The sequence below is a fragment of the Caretta caretta genome, chromosome 25 (genome assembly GCF_965140235.1).
Source record: "Caretta caretta isolate rCarCar2 chromosome 25, rCarCar1.hap1, whole genome shotgun sequence".
NCBI classification, from domain to species: domain Eukaryota; kingdom Metazoa; phylum Chordata; order Testudines; family Cheloniidae; genus Caretta; species Caretta caretta.
In genome coordinates this window covers 3,887,563-3,902,968 of record NC_134230.1, presented here as the reverse complement: position 1 = coordinate 3,902,968, position 15,406 = coordinate 3,887,563, and the positions used below count along the sequence as shown (strand labels likewise).

General features: G+C 44.6%; 1 protein-coding gene across 11 annotated transcripts in view; it reads right to left on the bottom strand.

Annotated features, from left to right (window-relative positions):
* Positions 1-15,406, bottom strand: part of SPPL2B (signal peptide peptidase like 2B) — a 105,519-nt gene that overhangs the window by 55,598 nt on the left and 34,515 nt on the right. For all 11 annotated transcript variants that reach the window (XR_007353984.2, XR_007353977.2, XR_007353979.2 and 8 more), the window contains one exon: positions 4,220-4,402. Coding sequence is in view for 2 of the 11 variants with exons in the window: in XM_048831326.2 (XP_048687283.1) it covers positions 4,220-4,402 (183 nt within the window). In the remaining 9 variants the exon portion in view is untranslated. The remainder of the gene's footprint in view (positions 1-4,219; positions 4,403-15,406) is intronic.

Genomic DNA, 15,406 nt, shown 5'->3' with positions numbered 1-15,406 from the left:
TGTGGCAGTTAAGGATCACCTCCTGATTTGTGATGCAAAGCTGGAGCCCTCTGGTGGAGTATATCTTCCTCCCAAAGAGATCCAGCGTCTTTGCGTCCTTAGCTCGAGGAGTCAGCCCCTGCTGCCCTTGCCTCTCCCTCGCATTAACCACTGCCCCTACCACTGAGTCCAGTGGGGGATGAGTAAATAGGTATTTGTAACCCTTGGAGAGCATGAAATATTTTCTTTCGACCCCCTTTGCTGTGGAAGTTTAAGAGGTAGGAGTTTGCCACAAAGTTCTGGTGTTCTCCTGAATAGTCTTAATCAGGGAAAGTGCCACTCCTCCATCTGGATGCTCAGATTCTGAGCTACCCGCCTCAAGAGTTGCAGGTGGGCTCTGTCGTCAGGTGGGGGAGGGCCCTGGGAGGTTCCCACCATCACCTTGTCGGATGAAGATGAGGAGGAGGCCCGTGCCAGGGAGGCCTGTGCCCGTGCCTGCCCACCTGGCTCCTCAAAGCAGCCTGTTGTCTGTCACCGCCCCCATCTCAGTGCCAGCCACTGTGCCCTCTGTGGCAACGCTGCCTGATGCCAATGCCTGTGAGGGGTACCTAGTCCTGGATGCAGCCCTTCCCTCAGATGCAACCGAGAAGAAGTACCTGGAGATGAACCCCTGCAACTGATGGTACACCCATGGGGTCCAAAAAGGCCACTGCGCTGGCCACAGCACCGGAGGGAAAATCTGTGCATATTCGCAGTCTGAGAGTTTCGCCGACTCCTGTGCCGGCTTCTTTGGAACACACAGGAGGCCAAGAAGTCCAAACGTGTCGGTGCCGGGGATTGGTGCCGGAGAGATGGGGATCAGTGCCGCATCATCACTGGTTTCCCCAGGTCTGCACCAGTGGCCTCTGAGGTGCTTTGGGACCGGTGCCTCTCACATTGGTCAGGAGAGTGCGGAACCGTCAGGGCTATGAGATCCCCGTCTGCCTCCAAGGTCTTCAGTGTGGAGGGAAGGTCCAAGTCCTCCACTTGGCCCTCCTCAAGTGGTGCTGGACTCGATGGGTCCTGGTGTGGGCCCAGAGTTGACGATGCCTGCTGGTATGCATGCGGGGAGGAGTGGCCCGGCACAGGTCTCACTCCTTTAGGTGGCTCACGCTCTCATGCTCAAGGGGGGGGGGGGGAAACACCCCGTCTGTCTGTCTTCCTGCGCTTCTTTTGGGGACAGGTGACTGAGAGCAGTGACACGATTCCACGCGTGAAGCAGCCTTCAGTGCTGGGGTGTGCCAGTGCCGTGGGTCTCTGACCCCAGAGTCCTTCCTTGGTGCCGCGTCCCAGATTGAAGCCGGTACACTCCACAGCAATGCCGAGGAGCCCGGTGCTGCATCCATGGGGGGCTCGATTCTGATTGTGGCCACAGAGCTGCTTCCATAAGCAGCAGCTTTAGCGTGTGGTCCCTTTCCTTCTTGGTTCGGGGATGGAAACTCCTACAAATTTTGCACCTGTCCGTTTGATGGGACTCTCCCAGGCACTTCAGACAAGCCATGTGTGGGTCGCCCTTTGGCATCGGCTTCTGGCAGACCCCACTTGGTTTAAACCCCTGGGACAGAGGCATGCCCCGGCCCAGGGAGAGGGAAGGGAAATGGGGGAAAACCCCCAGTAGCAAGGGTTCAAATAGTCTAAACTAATACTGAAATACTATTTTTAACTATTTACAGAAATATATGTACGACAAGCAAGCTAGAGGATTGTATGTTTGGACGAGAGAAGAAACGCTCCAATGACCTCAGTTGTGAAAGAACAGGTTAAAGACTATTTAGAAAAGCTGGACATGCACAAGTCCATGGGTCCAGATCTAATGCATCCAAGGGTGCTGAGGGAGTTGGTTGTTATGATTGCAGAGCCATTGGCCATTATCTTTGAAAATTCATGGTGATCAGGGTAGGTCCCGTATGATTCGAAAAAGGCAAATATAGTAGCCAACTTTAAAAAAAGGGAAGAAAAAGAACCCAAGGAACTACAGCCTCACTTCTGTCCCTGGCAAAATCATAGAGCAGGTCCTCAAAGAATCCATTTTGAAGCACTTGGAGGAGAGGAAGGTGATCAGGAACAGTCAACATGGATTCACCAAGGGCAAGTCATGCCTGACCAACCTGATTGCCTTCTATGGTGAGGTAACTGGCTCTGTGGATATGGAGAAAGCAGTGGACATGGTATATCTTGACTTTAGCAAAGCTTTTGATACGGTCTCCCACAGTACTCTTGCCAGCAAGTTAAAAAAATATGGATTGGATGAATGGACTATAAGGTGGATAAAAAGCTGGCTAGATTGTCGGGCTCAACAGGTAGTGATCAATGGCTCCATGTCTACTTGGCAGCCAATATTAAGCAGAGTGCCCCAGGGGTTGGTTTTGTTCAACATCTTTATCAATGATCTGGATGATGGGATGAATTGCAACCTCAGCAAGTTTGCAGATGACACTAATCTGGGGGGAGAGGTAGATATGCTGGAGGGTAGGGATAGGGTCCAGAGTGACCCAGACAAAGTGGAAGATTGGGCCAAAAGAAATCTGATGAGGTTCAACAAGGACAAGTGCAGAGTTCTGCACTTAGGAAGGAAGAATCCCATGCACAGCTACAGTGGGAACAGACTGGCTAAGCAGCAGTTCTGTAGAAAAGGACCTGGGGATTACAGTGGACAAGAAGCTGGATGAGAATCAGCAGTCTGCCCTTGTTGCCAAGAAGGCCAACGGCACATTGGGCTGTATTAGTAGGAGCACTGCCAGCAGATCGAGGGAAGTGATTATTCCCCTCTATTTGACATTTGTGAGGCCTCATCTGGAGTATTGCGTCCAGTTTTGGTCCCCCCACTACAAAAGGGAGGTGGACAAATTGGAGAGAGTCCAGTGGAGGGCAAAGAAAAGGATCAGGGGGCTCGGGCACATGACTTACAAGGAGAGGCTGAGGGAACTGAGGTTATTTCGTCTGCAGAAGAGAGAAGAGTGAGGGGGGATTTGATAGCAGCCTTCAACTACCTGAAGGGGGGGTTCCAAAGAGGATGGAGCTAAGCTGTTCTCAGTGGTGGCAGGTGACAAAACAAGAAGCAGTGGTCTCAAATTGCAGTGGGGGAGGTCTAGATTGGATATTAGGAAACTACTTCACTAAGAGGGTGGTGAAGCACTGGAATGGGTTACCTAGGGAGGTGGTGGAATCTCCATCCTTAGAGGTTTTTAAGGCCCAGCTTGACAAAGCCTTGGCTGGGATGATTGAGTTGGAGATTGGTCCTGCACTGAGGAGGGGATTGGACTAGATGACCTCCTGAGGTCTCTTCCAACCCTGTGATTCTATGACCGTCACTAGCAGTAAGAAGGAACTGGAGAGGTGGCAGGTCAGCAGGGCCCTATATGTGGCGCCATGAATGAGTGACTTCAGACAGCTCCACAGTTGACCCGACGGGTACTGCTAGGGGAAAAACCTTCTGGTGACTGTGCACGCGGTGCGCACACACCTAATTGGAATCGACATGAGCAAGCACTCAAAGAAGAACCAATCTTTATGCAACATCTGCTCCACATCCGGCATATAATTCTACGAGAGACGTGTATTTCCAGTGCTGACACTCAGATATCACTAAACAGAAGCCATAGTGCTGTATATTTCATAGAATTAGTCTTTTTGAATGCTAAGTCACAACACAGAACTAATATTTTGTTGAGGTCCAAGGAGCCGGTTTCATTGTTTTAGCCAAGTGTTTAATGATAGACAAGACTTCACCCAGGGGCATTATATACACGCAGGTACAAGTCCCATTGGGAACCATCACTACGTGAGTAAAACCTCTGGCTTAATTAATAAATATTAAATGCCACAAATAGAAAAATTTAACAAAATTACTCACAAAACAGCAATTATTCAGGCAGTATATCAGGAATGAACATATATTTTTCTGTTGGCTAAGAACATGAGTAACTTTATATGCAGCTTCACAGCCTCTCGTACAGGTCCTAATAAGACCAAAATACTGCAGGCTGAGTCATCACATGCCCACAGAGAGACATTAATTCTAGGAAGAAACCCTCCAGGTCAGAAAACCCAAACGCAAATAAGCTAAAAATAGCAACTGTGGGAAGCACTGAGACAATGCAGTTTATCAAGAATGAAGTCTAGATGAAAAATAAAGTTTTATAACCAAGATTAACATCAGAGATACATCAGTACTGCAGACAATAACTAGGAATAGACTTACCAGTTTCTCTCTACTGACTATCAGCAACCCCCGGGCTCCATTGATCTGAGCAAGCCTGACTTTCTCATAAAAGGTGCAGTTCCCCCGCATCACCATAGGGATTCTGTTATGAAATCCCCCATCTGGTACATCAGAAGGAGAACACAACACAGATGCTGTTTGATCCTGAAGCTGCAAGAGGGACTGGAGAGGAAGAAACATTAGTTGAAAAAACAAGAATCACTAGTTGAAAAACCAAGAGCAGAAACTTAGACATGAAGTCTTAGGAAAAAATATCACTCTTAATTTCTTTATATTAAGCAAGAATTGCCATTTACAAAATAAACATACAAACAATCCCCCACCATCATCACACACATCCCCCTCCAGGATCTAAGGAGCAGGCACAAATATCTGCATGTAAGTTGTAATTAAACACAACACTTATATTAAAATGACGTCAAGATTACTTTGAACATTCAAGTCAGGAAACGAGAGTTGTAGAGGTCTCACAGTAGCATGAACGGACATGCTGCCCATCTTATAGAATCATAGAATCATAGAATATAAGGGTTGGAAGGGACCCCAGAAGGTCATCTAGTCCAACCCCCTGCTCGAAGCAGGACCAATTCCCAGTTAAATCATCACCAATTCCCAGTTAAATCATCAAATCATTATCTTGTATTATAGACAGCACTACTAGCACCACCTACAGTTAACACTGCCCAACACTTAATATAAGACCCTATTTTCAGTTGCTTATAGCTTAGCCAAACTTTAACAATTTGGTCTGAAATTTTCCAAAGTGATCATCTGCCCCAGGCTGAATTTTTTTGGAAAGGTTCAATTAAAATAGTTCAGCTGCTTCCAAGAACAAGACTGGGGAGAAATGTTTTGCCAATGTTGAAAAAAGAATTGTACAACTATTCTATTGAGAAACCTTAGCGATGCCATGTTTGATGTAGGGAACTGACATTTTGCAGAGGGAGGGGGTCGGCCTGGTGTCAGCATTGTGCTGTTTGCCATTCCCATGCAAATTAGCCCAAACTTGGACAAGTTGTAAGCTTTTGCACATACTCAGTAGAGACTTTTGAGAGTGAAGAAGCTAAATTATCCAATGATTGCATCTGTACTGAAGGTCCATCCCAAAGATTCAAGGACTGAGCAAGACTTTCCCAGTAATTCAGGGTGGATACAAACTAATGGTTTAAAAAAAAATTAGAACAAAATTGATTTTTTAAAATTTAAATTGGATTATTTAAAATTGGGTTTTTATTGTTATTTAAATTCTAAGTTTTTTTTTCTTTTTAAAAATGTACCTGTTTAAAGTGAAATCTGACTAATACAAAATATTTTAAGGCTTAAACTTATTATAATCTCTTAAAACATTTAAATAAAAATGCTGAATTATAACATGAGAATGGCCATACTGGGTCAGACCAATGGCTCATCTAGCCCAGTATCCGGTCTTCTGATAGTGGCCAGTGCCAGATGCTTCAGTGAGAATGAACAGAACAGGACAATTTTGCAGTTGGACGTATCGGGGAGTCTTCCCCCCAGTGCACTGAGCTGTCCCCTCCATCTTGGTTGCTGGGGAAAGGGCATGGATGCGCTGTTTTGCAGTGGGGAATCGGGCCTTCCCAGGGCATTGATTTGTCCCCTTCCCCCCTACCATCTCTGCTGTCTGTGCTAGAAGCCGCCACCCCACCCTGCCTCCATTGCAGGCTGCACACAGTGCCTGTCCCAGCCATCCATCCCTTGCCACGGTGGAGTATGAGCTGCCAGGGGGAGCATCCTCAGCCTGTCCCTGGCAGCTGGCTCGCTCAGCCGTTTGCTGACTAGGGGCTCCCCTGCCAAACCCAGGGTTCCCCTGCCCCATTCCCCCAATCTTGGGGTCCCCCTCCAACTGACCCCCCCCAACACAACATGGCTACCCCATCCCTTCCAAAACGTACTTAACTCTTCATACACCTTTTGGTCAAATGACACTCCCCATAACAGCAACAGCCGCTTTAGAGCAACATAGCAAAAGGGCACCAATATGTTGCTACTAATGAGTGTCTACTGTATATTGAATAACACAGTCCTAGTACAGATCCTTCAGGGATCCCACTATTTACCTCTCTCCGTTGTAAAAACTGAACATTTTTTCTTACCCTTTGTTTCCTGTCTTTTAACCAGTTACTGATCCAGGAGAGGATCTTCCCTCTTATCCCAGGATTGTTTACTTGACTTAAGAGCCTTTGATGTGGGACCTTATCAAAGGTCCAGTACACTATATCCACTGGATCACCCTTGTCCACATGTTTGCTGACTCCCTCAAAGAATTCTAGTAGATTGGTGAGGAATTATTTCCCTTTACAAAAGCTGTGTTCGACTCTTCCCCAATATATTGTTTTCATCTATGTGTCTGACAATCCTATTCTGACTATAGTTTCAACCAATGCGCCTGGTACACAAGTTAGGCTTAACGGCCTGTAATTGCCAGGATTGCCTCCGGAGCCTTAGATAAAGTAAGGCTGATTTTTAAACATTTGCCATTCATCTGGTACAGGGGCTGATTTAAGTGTTAGTTTACATAACACACTTAGTAGTTCAGCAATTTCATATCTGAGTTCCTTCAGAACGCTTGAGTGATACCATCTAGTCCTAATGACTTATTACTATTTAAGTTACCTATTTGTTCCAATATCTCCTCTACTGACACCTCAATCTGGGCCAGTTCCTCAAATCTGTTGCCCAAAAATAGTGACTCAGGTGTGGGAATCTCCTTCACATCCTCTTCTTCATTGAAGACTGATGCAAAGAATTCATTTAGCTTCTCTGCAACAGCCTTGTGTTCCTGAAGTGCTCATTTAGCAGCTTGATCATCCAGTGGCCTCACTGATTGTTGAGCAGGCTTCCTCCTTCTGAGATCCTAAAAATGATTTTTCTGTTAATTTCGGTCTTCTGCTAGTTGCTCTTCAAATTCTTTTTTTGGCCTGCCCAATTACAATTTTACATTTGATTTGCCAGAGTTTATGCTCATTTCTATTTTTCTCAAAAAGATCTGGCTTCCCCTCTTTAAGGGATTTCTTTTTGCCTCTAAACTTCGCTTTTACTCTATTGTTTAGCCATGGTGGCACTTTTTTTTTGGTCCTCTTTTTTTTTTTTAATTATTATTTGGGATATACATTTAGTTTGAGCCTCTATTATGGTGTTTTTAAATAGTTTCCATGCAGCTTGCAGGTATTTCACTCTTGTGACTGTTCCTTTTAATTTCAAATTTAACTAGTTTTCTCGGTTTTGTGTAGTTCCCCTTTTTTGAAGTTAAATGCCACTGTGAGGGGTTTCTTTGGTATTTTTGCCCCCTACAAGGAACTTAAATTGAATTACATTGTGGTTGCTATTACTGAGCAGTTCAGCTATACTCACCTCTTGGACCAGATCCTATGCTCCACTTAGAATTGAACCAAGAACTGCCTCTCCACTCGTGGGTTCCAAGACTAGCTGCTCACAGAAGCAGTCATTAATGGTGTCTACAATTTTTAACTCTGCATCATGTCCTGAGGTGATGTATACCCAGTCAATATGGAGATACTTGAAATTTCCTATTATGATTGGGTTTTTTGTTTTTGTAGCCTCTTTAACCTCCCTGAGCATTTCAGAGTCACTATCACCATCTTGGTCAGTTGGTAGGTAGTATATTCCTACTGCTATACTCTTATTATTCAAGCATGGAATTTCTATCCATAGAGATTCTATGGTACAGTTTGAGTCATTTAAGATTTTTACTATATTTGACTCCATGAGCCTCGATCAAAAACTTTGATTTAAAAGCTGCTTTTCTGTACAAAAAAGAATCAGGGGAAAAAAAAAAAACCCTAACTTTTAGGGGTAAGCTTTATAAATATGGCACAATAGGTCATGTATTAAGGGTTTGATCCTGTGGGAGACCCAAGAGCTCTGCTACTGGGTGCAAGAGACAGGCAAAGTCATTACAATCGTTGGGATCCAGCCTCTGGCTCCAGGAGATACCATATATATTGTGTATAGGGTTGCCAACTTTCTAATTGCACAAAACCGAATACCCTTGCCCCACTACTTCCCCAAGAACCCACCCCTGCCCTGCCCCTTCTCTGAGGCCCCCCACCTCACTCACTCCCACCCTTCTCCCTCAGTCGCTCACTCTCCTCCACCCTCACTCACTTTCACTGGGCTGGGGGTGTGAGCTCCGGGGTGGGGCCAGAAATGAGGGGTTCAGGGTGCAGGAGGGGGCGAGAGCTCCGGCTGGGGGTGCACACTTTGGGGTGGGGCTGGGATGAGGGGGTTGGGGTGCAGGAGGGGGCTCCGGGCTGGGGCCAAGGTTTAGAGTGCGGGAGCAGGCTCAGGCAGGGGGCTGGAGTGTGGGAGGGGGTGCAGGCTCCGGCCGAGCGGTGCTTACCTCAAGCGGCTGCCGGTTAGCGGTGCAGTGGGGCTAAGGCAGGCTCCCAGCATGCCCTAGCTCTGCACTGCTCCTGGAAAGCAGCTGGCATGTCCAGCCCGTAGGCGGAGGCATGGCTGGGCAGCTCTGCGCAGTGCACGCTGCCTGGGCCTGCAAGTGCCACCCCCGCAGCTCCCATTGGCCGCAGTTCCCAGCCAATAGGAGTGTGGAGCCAGCTCTAGGGGCGGGGGGCAGTACACGCTGCTTCTCTGATTGCCCCTACACCTAGGAACCGCAGGGATATGCCGGCCGTTTCCGGGAGCTGCGCAAAGCCAGGGCAGGCAGGGAGCCTGCCTTAGCCCTGCTGCGCCGCCGACCGGACTTTTAATGGAACGGTCAGTGGTGCTGACCAGAGCCACCAGGGTCCCTTTTTGAGAGGGCGTTCTGGTCGAAAACCAGATGCCTGGCAACCCTAATTGTATATCTCATCAAGATAATACACTGATCCCTCCTAGGTGGTCTCATATTCCTATTTTATAGCTTCTCCCTCCCTGAGGTCTGACTGTCTCAGTTCTCAAATTATGAATATTTGAGACTCCACCCACCATGACACTGCTCCATCAAATGGAAAAAACACTGATCTGCTCAGTGACTACGAGCCCTTCTGGATGGTTATGGGCACTTCATGCAAACAGCTTTGCTCTGTCTCCTTGCATGTGTACATAGATAAAAACAGAAATCCATTCATTTTGCAATTGCCTCCCTCTGTCACTAAACAAATAAAATACTGCAGTGCAAAGGGCATTTGGGTTACTCAAGCAGAAGTCTTTGACTGTTAGTTCTTTTGGGGGTAGGGTTCGGGTGGGGGGCTATGTAACAAGGGAAAACATAGCCTGCAGAAGAGAAGAATGAGGGGGGATTTGATAGCTGCTTTCAACTACCTGAAAGGGGGTTCCAAAGAGGATGGCTCTAGACTGTTCTCAATGGTAGCAGATGACAGAACGAGGAGTAATGGTCTCAAGTTGCAGTGGGGGAGGTTTAGATTGGATATTAGGAAAAACTTTTTCACTAAGAGGGTGGTGAAACACTGGAATGCGTTACCTAGGGAGGTGGTAGAATCTTCTTCCTTAGAGGTTTTTAAGGTCAGGCTTGACAAAGCCCTGGCTGGGATGATTTAACTGGGAATTGGTCCTGCTTTGAGCAGGGGGTTGGACTAGATGACCTTCTGGGGTCCCTTCCAACCCTGATATTCTATGATTCTATGAAAAGGAGCAGTGTGCGCAACCAAAAAGGATCAACACTGGTGTGAATGCAGGACATTGTGGGCAGAAGGGACAAAATTCTTCAGACCACAGCCTCTAATGCTGATTTTAACAACTGGGAAAAAAATACTGCCATGGCTGCAGATTGTAAAAAAGACCTGTTTGGGAATATTTTCAAGAAATTCTGTTCCTTTGGGTAAAAGAGGATCACGTGCCAAATGTAAACAGGGCAACAGAAAGATGCAAGACTGAATGGTTGTCAGAATGAAACAGCATTATAAAAAAATGCTCCTCAGAAGACAATGACTTTGAAGATGATGATGATGTGGACATGTCTGAACAATCTGGGATGAGCTAGTTAGTAAATTTATTTTTGAACCATTCTTATGGACTGCCTACCTTGTCTTACTATGCTAGTAAATGATAACAGATTATTGTTTTTTGGGTGGATTACTAGTAAATTTCAAAAATGTTTGTGTTCAAAATATAATTAATATGTTGGTTTGTTGTGGGAGTATTTATCAATTATATTTTTACTATTACTGCTGGACTTTTGAAATGATTCTTTTATTGCTCAATATAATCAAACATCCAAAGTGAAGAGTTCTTGTTTAAAAGTGAAGTTTTATTAGGCATTTATGAATTTTAAAATGTCTTTTTCAACCTGTTGCCAGAGATAAGAATTATCTCAATCTATGTAAACCCTTATGATTTATTCATTTTCCCCACAAAACTGGGTTTAGAATGATACCATTTAAACAATGCTATAAACAGCTGCAGTATGAGGAATCTCATTTACAATCTCATTTTTTAAAGTGCACTGAGTAATACTCCGAGCAAGAGTGATTTTGTCTCAGGGACCGACTTAGACATAACGGGTTATGAACATCCATCGTCTGCAATGTCTGCAACTTCAGAGTCATCTGCTGGTACCACCACTAGTGCTGCAACTAAACACATGTCAGACAGAAAATTACCTGCATTAAAAAACAAAACAAACAAACAAACCAAAAAACCTGACCTTCATTATCCAGTAAAACTATGAATGAGTTCATAATCAGGACCAGCAAATTTCAGGAAGACTCCACAAAGGAAAAGTTGCAGTGGGGGAGGTTTAGGTTGGATATTAGGAAAAACTTTTTCACTAGAAGGGTGGTGAAACACTGGAATGCGTTACCTAGGGAGGTGGTAGAATCTCCTTCCTTAGAAGTTTTTAAGGTCAGGCTTGACAAAGCCATGGCTGGGATGATTTAAATTGGGGATTGGTCCTGCTTTGAGCGGGGGGTTGGACTAGATGGCCTCCTGAGGTCCCTTCCAACCCTGATATTCTATGAAAAGATTGCTTGGATCACCTATGCAACAAATTCTCCCTTTCGTCTTTTTCAGAACGAACATTTCATTGACATGATTTAATCATTATAGCCAGGCTACACTCCAACCGTGAGAGCACACATTGCTGGAAGGTTGGTGGATACCATGTATGAAAAGGAAATTGAACGGTGTGCAAAAAAAATTGACAGGAAATTCATTAATCTAAGTCTTGATGGGTGGAGTAATGTACACAATGATCCAGTAATATGTGCTTGTGAGACATCAGGAAACGGAGCTGTCTATCTTATAGAAACAACAGATACATCAGGAAATGCCCATACAGCAGAACACTTAAAAGAAACAGCAGTAAAAACCAGAGCAAACTGAACAAAAATTCAAGCGTCAAGTGAATAGCTAAGAATTGTCACTGAAAATGCTGCAAATGTAGCAAAGATGAGAAGAAATCTAGAAGATAATGAACCTAAAACTTATGACATCCGGATGTAGTGTTCATTTCATGCATCTTTTAGCCAAAGCCTTGAGTACATCTCCAGGAATAAAGAAGAATGTTGAAATTGCAAAGTACTTTCATAACTACAACTTTGCTTCAGCTTCATTGAAGAAAGCAGGACAATCCAAATGAATTCTCCCACAAGATGAATGATGGAATTCAGTGTTTGACTGTTTTGCGCTATCTATTAAGAACTCCCCTATTCTGATAATTTGTGAAGAAAATTGTGACAAAATAGATGGAACTACCACAGCCAAAGTAATCAGCATTGGACTATAAAGAAATGTAGAAGATATGCTGAATATACTGAAACCTATTTCCATAGGCTCGGACAAATGGCTGAAAGATTGTGGTTCTACTGTTGATGCTGGAAAGAATTTCAAGAACTTTTATTGAAGAAAGAAATACCCATCAACAGTGTTAAATTGCAGGAAGTAAAGAGGCAGATGGATCAAGCACATTCTCTACCTCATTTTCTTCCCAATAGTCTCAATCTAGAGCACCAGGGTAGATGCCTAGTTGCTGACAAAGATGCTGCTATATGACATGGGTATCTAATAATCACACATCAAATCATGCCAGCCATAATAAATTTCAGGATTGGAGGTGAACCATTCAAGCGGTTCATGTTTGCTGATGATGTTTTAAAGAAAGTCACAGCATTGAACTGGTGGAAGTCACTAGCTAAGCACTTGGGACCAGAGTTTTTTGAAGTGTTAAACTAGTTTTGACTGCTGTAGTATTTTCTGCAAGCACAGAAAGACTATTTCCTTCATTTGGATTAATTCATTCAAAGTTGAGAAATGTACTGAGATTGAAAAAGCAGGAATTCCAGTCTATGAATAAAAATGAGGAAGGCGGAGATGAGATCTACTAGTTTTAAAAGTTTGAAGGTTAGCCTAAGTAACTTAGAAGACTGTCTAATTTTTCAGAGATGTAGGCAACTAGGAACTTAAATTCCAGTCACTTTCACTTAGGTGTATTTGAAAATGTTTCCAGGCTGACCTGAAATAATCAGTTAATTCACGAACTACAGTTAGCCCCTGTTTTAATAAAGAGGAGGTTACTCAATTACTGCACAAGGTGCGGTTCTTCAAGGTCTCTCTCCCGGTGGGTGCGTCACTTCAGGTGTCGGTGCTTCTCAGCACCATTGATAGAGATTTTCGGTAGCAGTGTCCATCCAGGCTACGCATGCACAGTAGCTGTCTTGCAGTGCCATTACTCCTCATACAACATGTGTGACACCCGAACGCCTCAGTTCCTTCTCTACCATGGAGTACTCACAGGAAACCTGAAATAGAGGGGAGGGGAGGGTAGTGGAACACCCACAGGGACACACAACTTGAAGAACCTCAGTTACTGCACAAGATGATAACGTTCTCTTGTTCTTCAGATGATGTCTCTGTGGGTGCTCCACTTCAGGTGATTGTAGGGCAGTGTCCCACTATGGACAGAAGGGGCTTTGGAGTTGTTTGCATGGTTGAAGGGAGCACTTTTAGGCCTAGCATGGCATCTGATCTTGAGCTTTGAATGACTGCACAATAATTTGTGATTGTATGCTCAGATGCCCAGGTAGCGGCTTTACATACTTCTATTATTGGTACATAGTTCAGAAAGGCTACTGAGGTTCCTATTGATTATGTAGAATGAGTCCTGATCTCTACTAGGGGTTCTGTTTTATTTGGTTGATAACAGAGCTGGATGCAGCTAGAGATCCATTTTGATGGTCTCTCTGTGGATATTTTTCTTCGTTAGTGATTCCAGGATAAGTTTTAGACTGTTTCACACCGAGGAGCCTTCCGGCCTCATAAAATGGAAGCCAAGGGCACGGAAAAGTAGAAATAAATTCTGCCAATAGGCCCATTACTGCCTGACAGTTCTTCCAATGCTGGGGTGCTGTCCTTCTCATCACTCTCCAGCCAGGTGCAGGGGGAAGAAGATAGAAGTAGTACCAAGGCTTGGCAACCTGCGACAGAAGCTGGGAGCAATAACCTGGACATTACAACATGGTGACCCACAGCAGCAGCTGGGGACTATGACAACCCAATACTTTCCTAGTCTTTTAGGTGTGGCAGGAAAATTCTTATCTCACTATTATATCTTCCCATGGTGCATGAGGAGAGACATATAGCTATAGATTATTGAGGAAATCTGCTGACCTCATAAGTGTAGTTTACAGTACTTGTTACATTTCTGCCTGAAGGATTATCGCTTGGTGTGTTTTAAAAATATCTATTTTACCATTTGAATCCAACGATGATTTGGACTGCTAGCGTGCTTCCCCTAAGAATGGAAAATTTCCCTTTTGGGGATATGTATATACATACCCCTAGACCAGTGGCTCTTAAACTTTTCAGACTACTGTACCACTTTCAGGAATCTCATTGGTCTTGAATACCCCAAGTTACACCTCACTTAAAACTACTTGTATTTTTAAAGGCTGATTTTTTAAGCAAGTGTCACAGGACACTATTACTGAAAAATTGCTTACTTTTACCATATCATTATAAAATATATTGATTGGAATATAATTATACTTACATTTCAGTGTATAGTATATAGAGCAGTATAAAACAAGTCATTGTATGAAATTTTAGTTTGTACTGACTTCGCTAGTGCTTTTTATGTAATCTGTTGTAAAACCAGGCAAATATATAGATGAGTTGATATACCCCCTGGAAAACCTCTGCCTACCCCTGGTTGAGAACCACTGGCCTAGAGTAACCAACACATCTTTATGACCTGGTCTTTTCTGCACTGATTTGCCATGCTGCCCACTCTGAGGGTGGGCAGTGAAACCCATAGTTATGATTATCTGCTATGCTGTACTCTGAAGGGGAGCAGGGAAACCAGGCTCTTTGCACATTTGTGTGCCGTGAGGAAAACAGATTTGCTTCGAGCCTCTTAGAGGAATCTGAGTCAAACTATTCATATGAGAATGGTCAGTTTAGATGAGCTATTACCAGCAGGAGAGTGAGTCTGTGTGTGTATGGGGGTGGGGGGGGATGTGAGAAAACCTGGATCTATGCAGGAAATAGCCCGACTTGATTATGTAAAGAGTTGTCACTTTGGATGGGCTAGCACCAGCAGGAGAGTGAATTTGTGTGGGGGGGTGGAGGGTGAGAAAACCTGGATTTGTGCTGGAAATGGCCCACCTGTTGATCACTTTAGATAAGCTATTACCAGCAGGACAGTGGGGTGGGAGGAGGTATTGTTTCATATTCTCTGTGTGTATATAAAGTCTGCTGCAGTTTCCACGGTATACATCTGATGAAGTGAGCTGTAGCTCACGAAAGCTCATGCTCAAATAAATTGGTTAGTCTCTAAGGTGCCACCAGTACTCCTTTTCTTTTTGCGAATACAGACTAACACGGCTGTTCCTCTGAAACCTATTCATATGATGACGGGGATCACTGGGGCTTCCCTCTCCTTAGTGCTTTTTGTTGCACAGAGGGATCTGAACATCAGCGAGACCCTTCTTTTTCTTATCCTCCTCATCTGATAGGGAGAGAGAAATTTCAGACCGAGTCTCCTAGAGAGGGAGGGTGTGAAAAGGGGAAGGACGACACCTTATGGTTACTCTTCACAGCTTTCTTGCCCTGAAAAAGAGGGGGCTGGAGGGCTGTGCTGGCCTGGGTCCAGAAGAGGGCTTCGCAGGTTCCCACTCTTTATTCAAGAGAGATTCCTGGATGAGCCTGGATATAGACTGACTTTACCTCAAA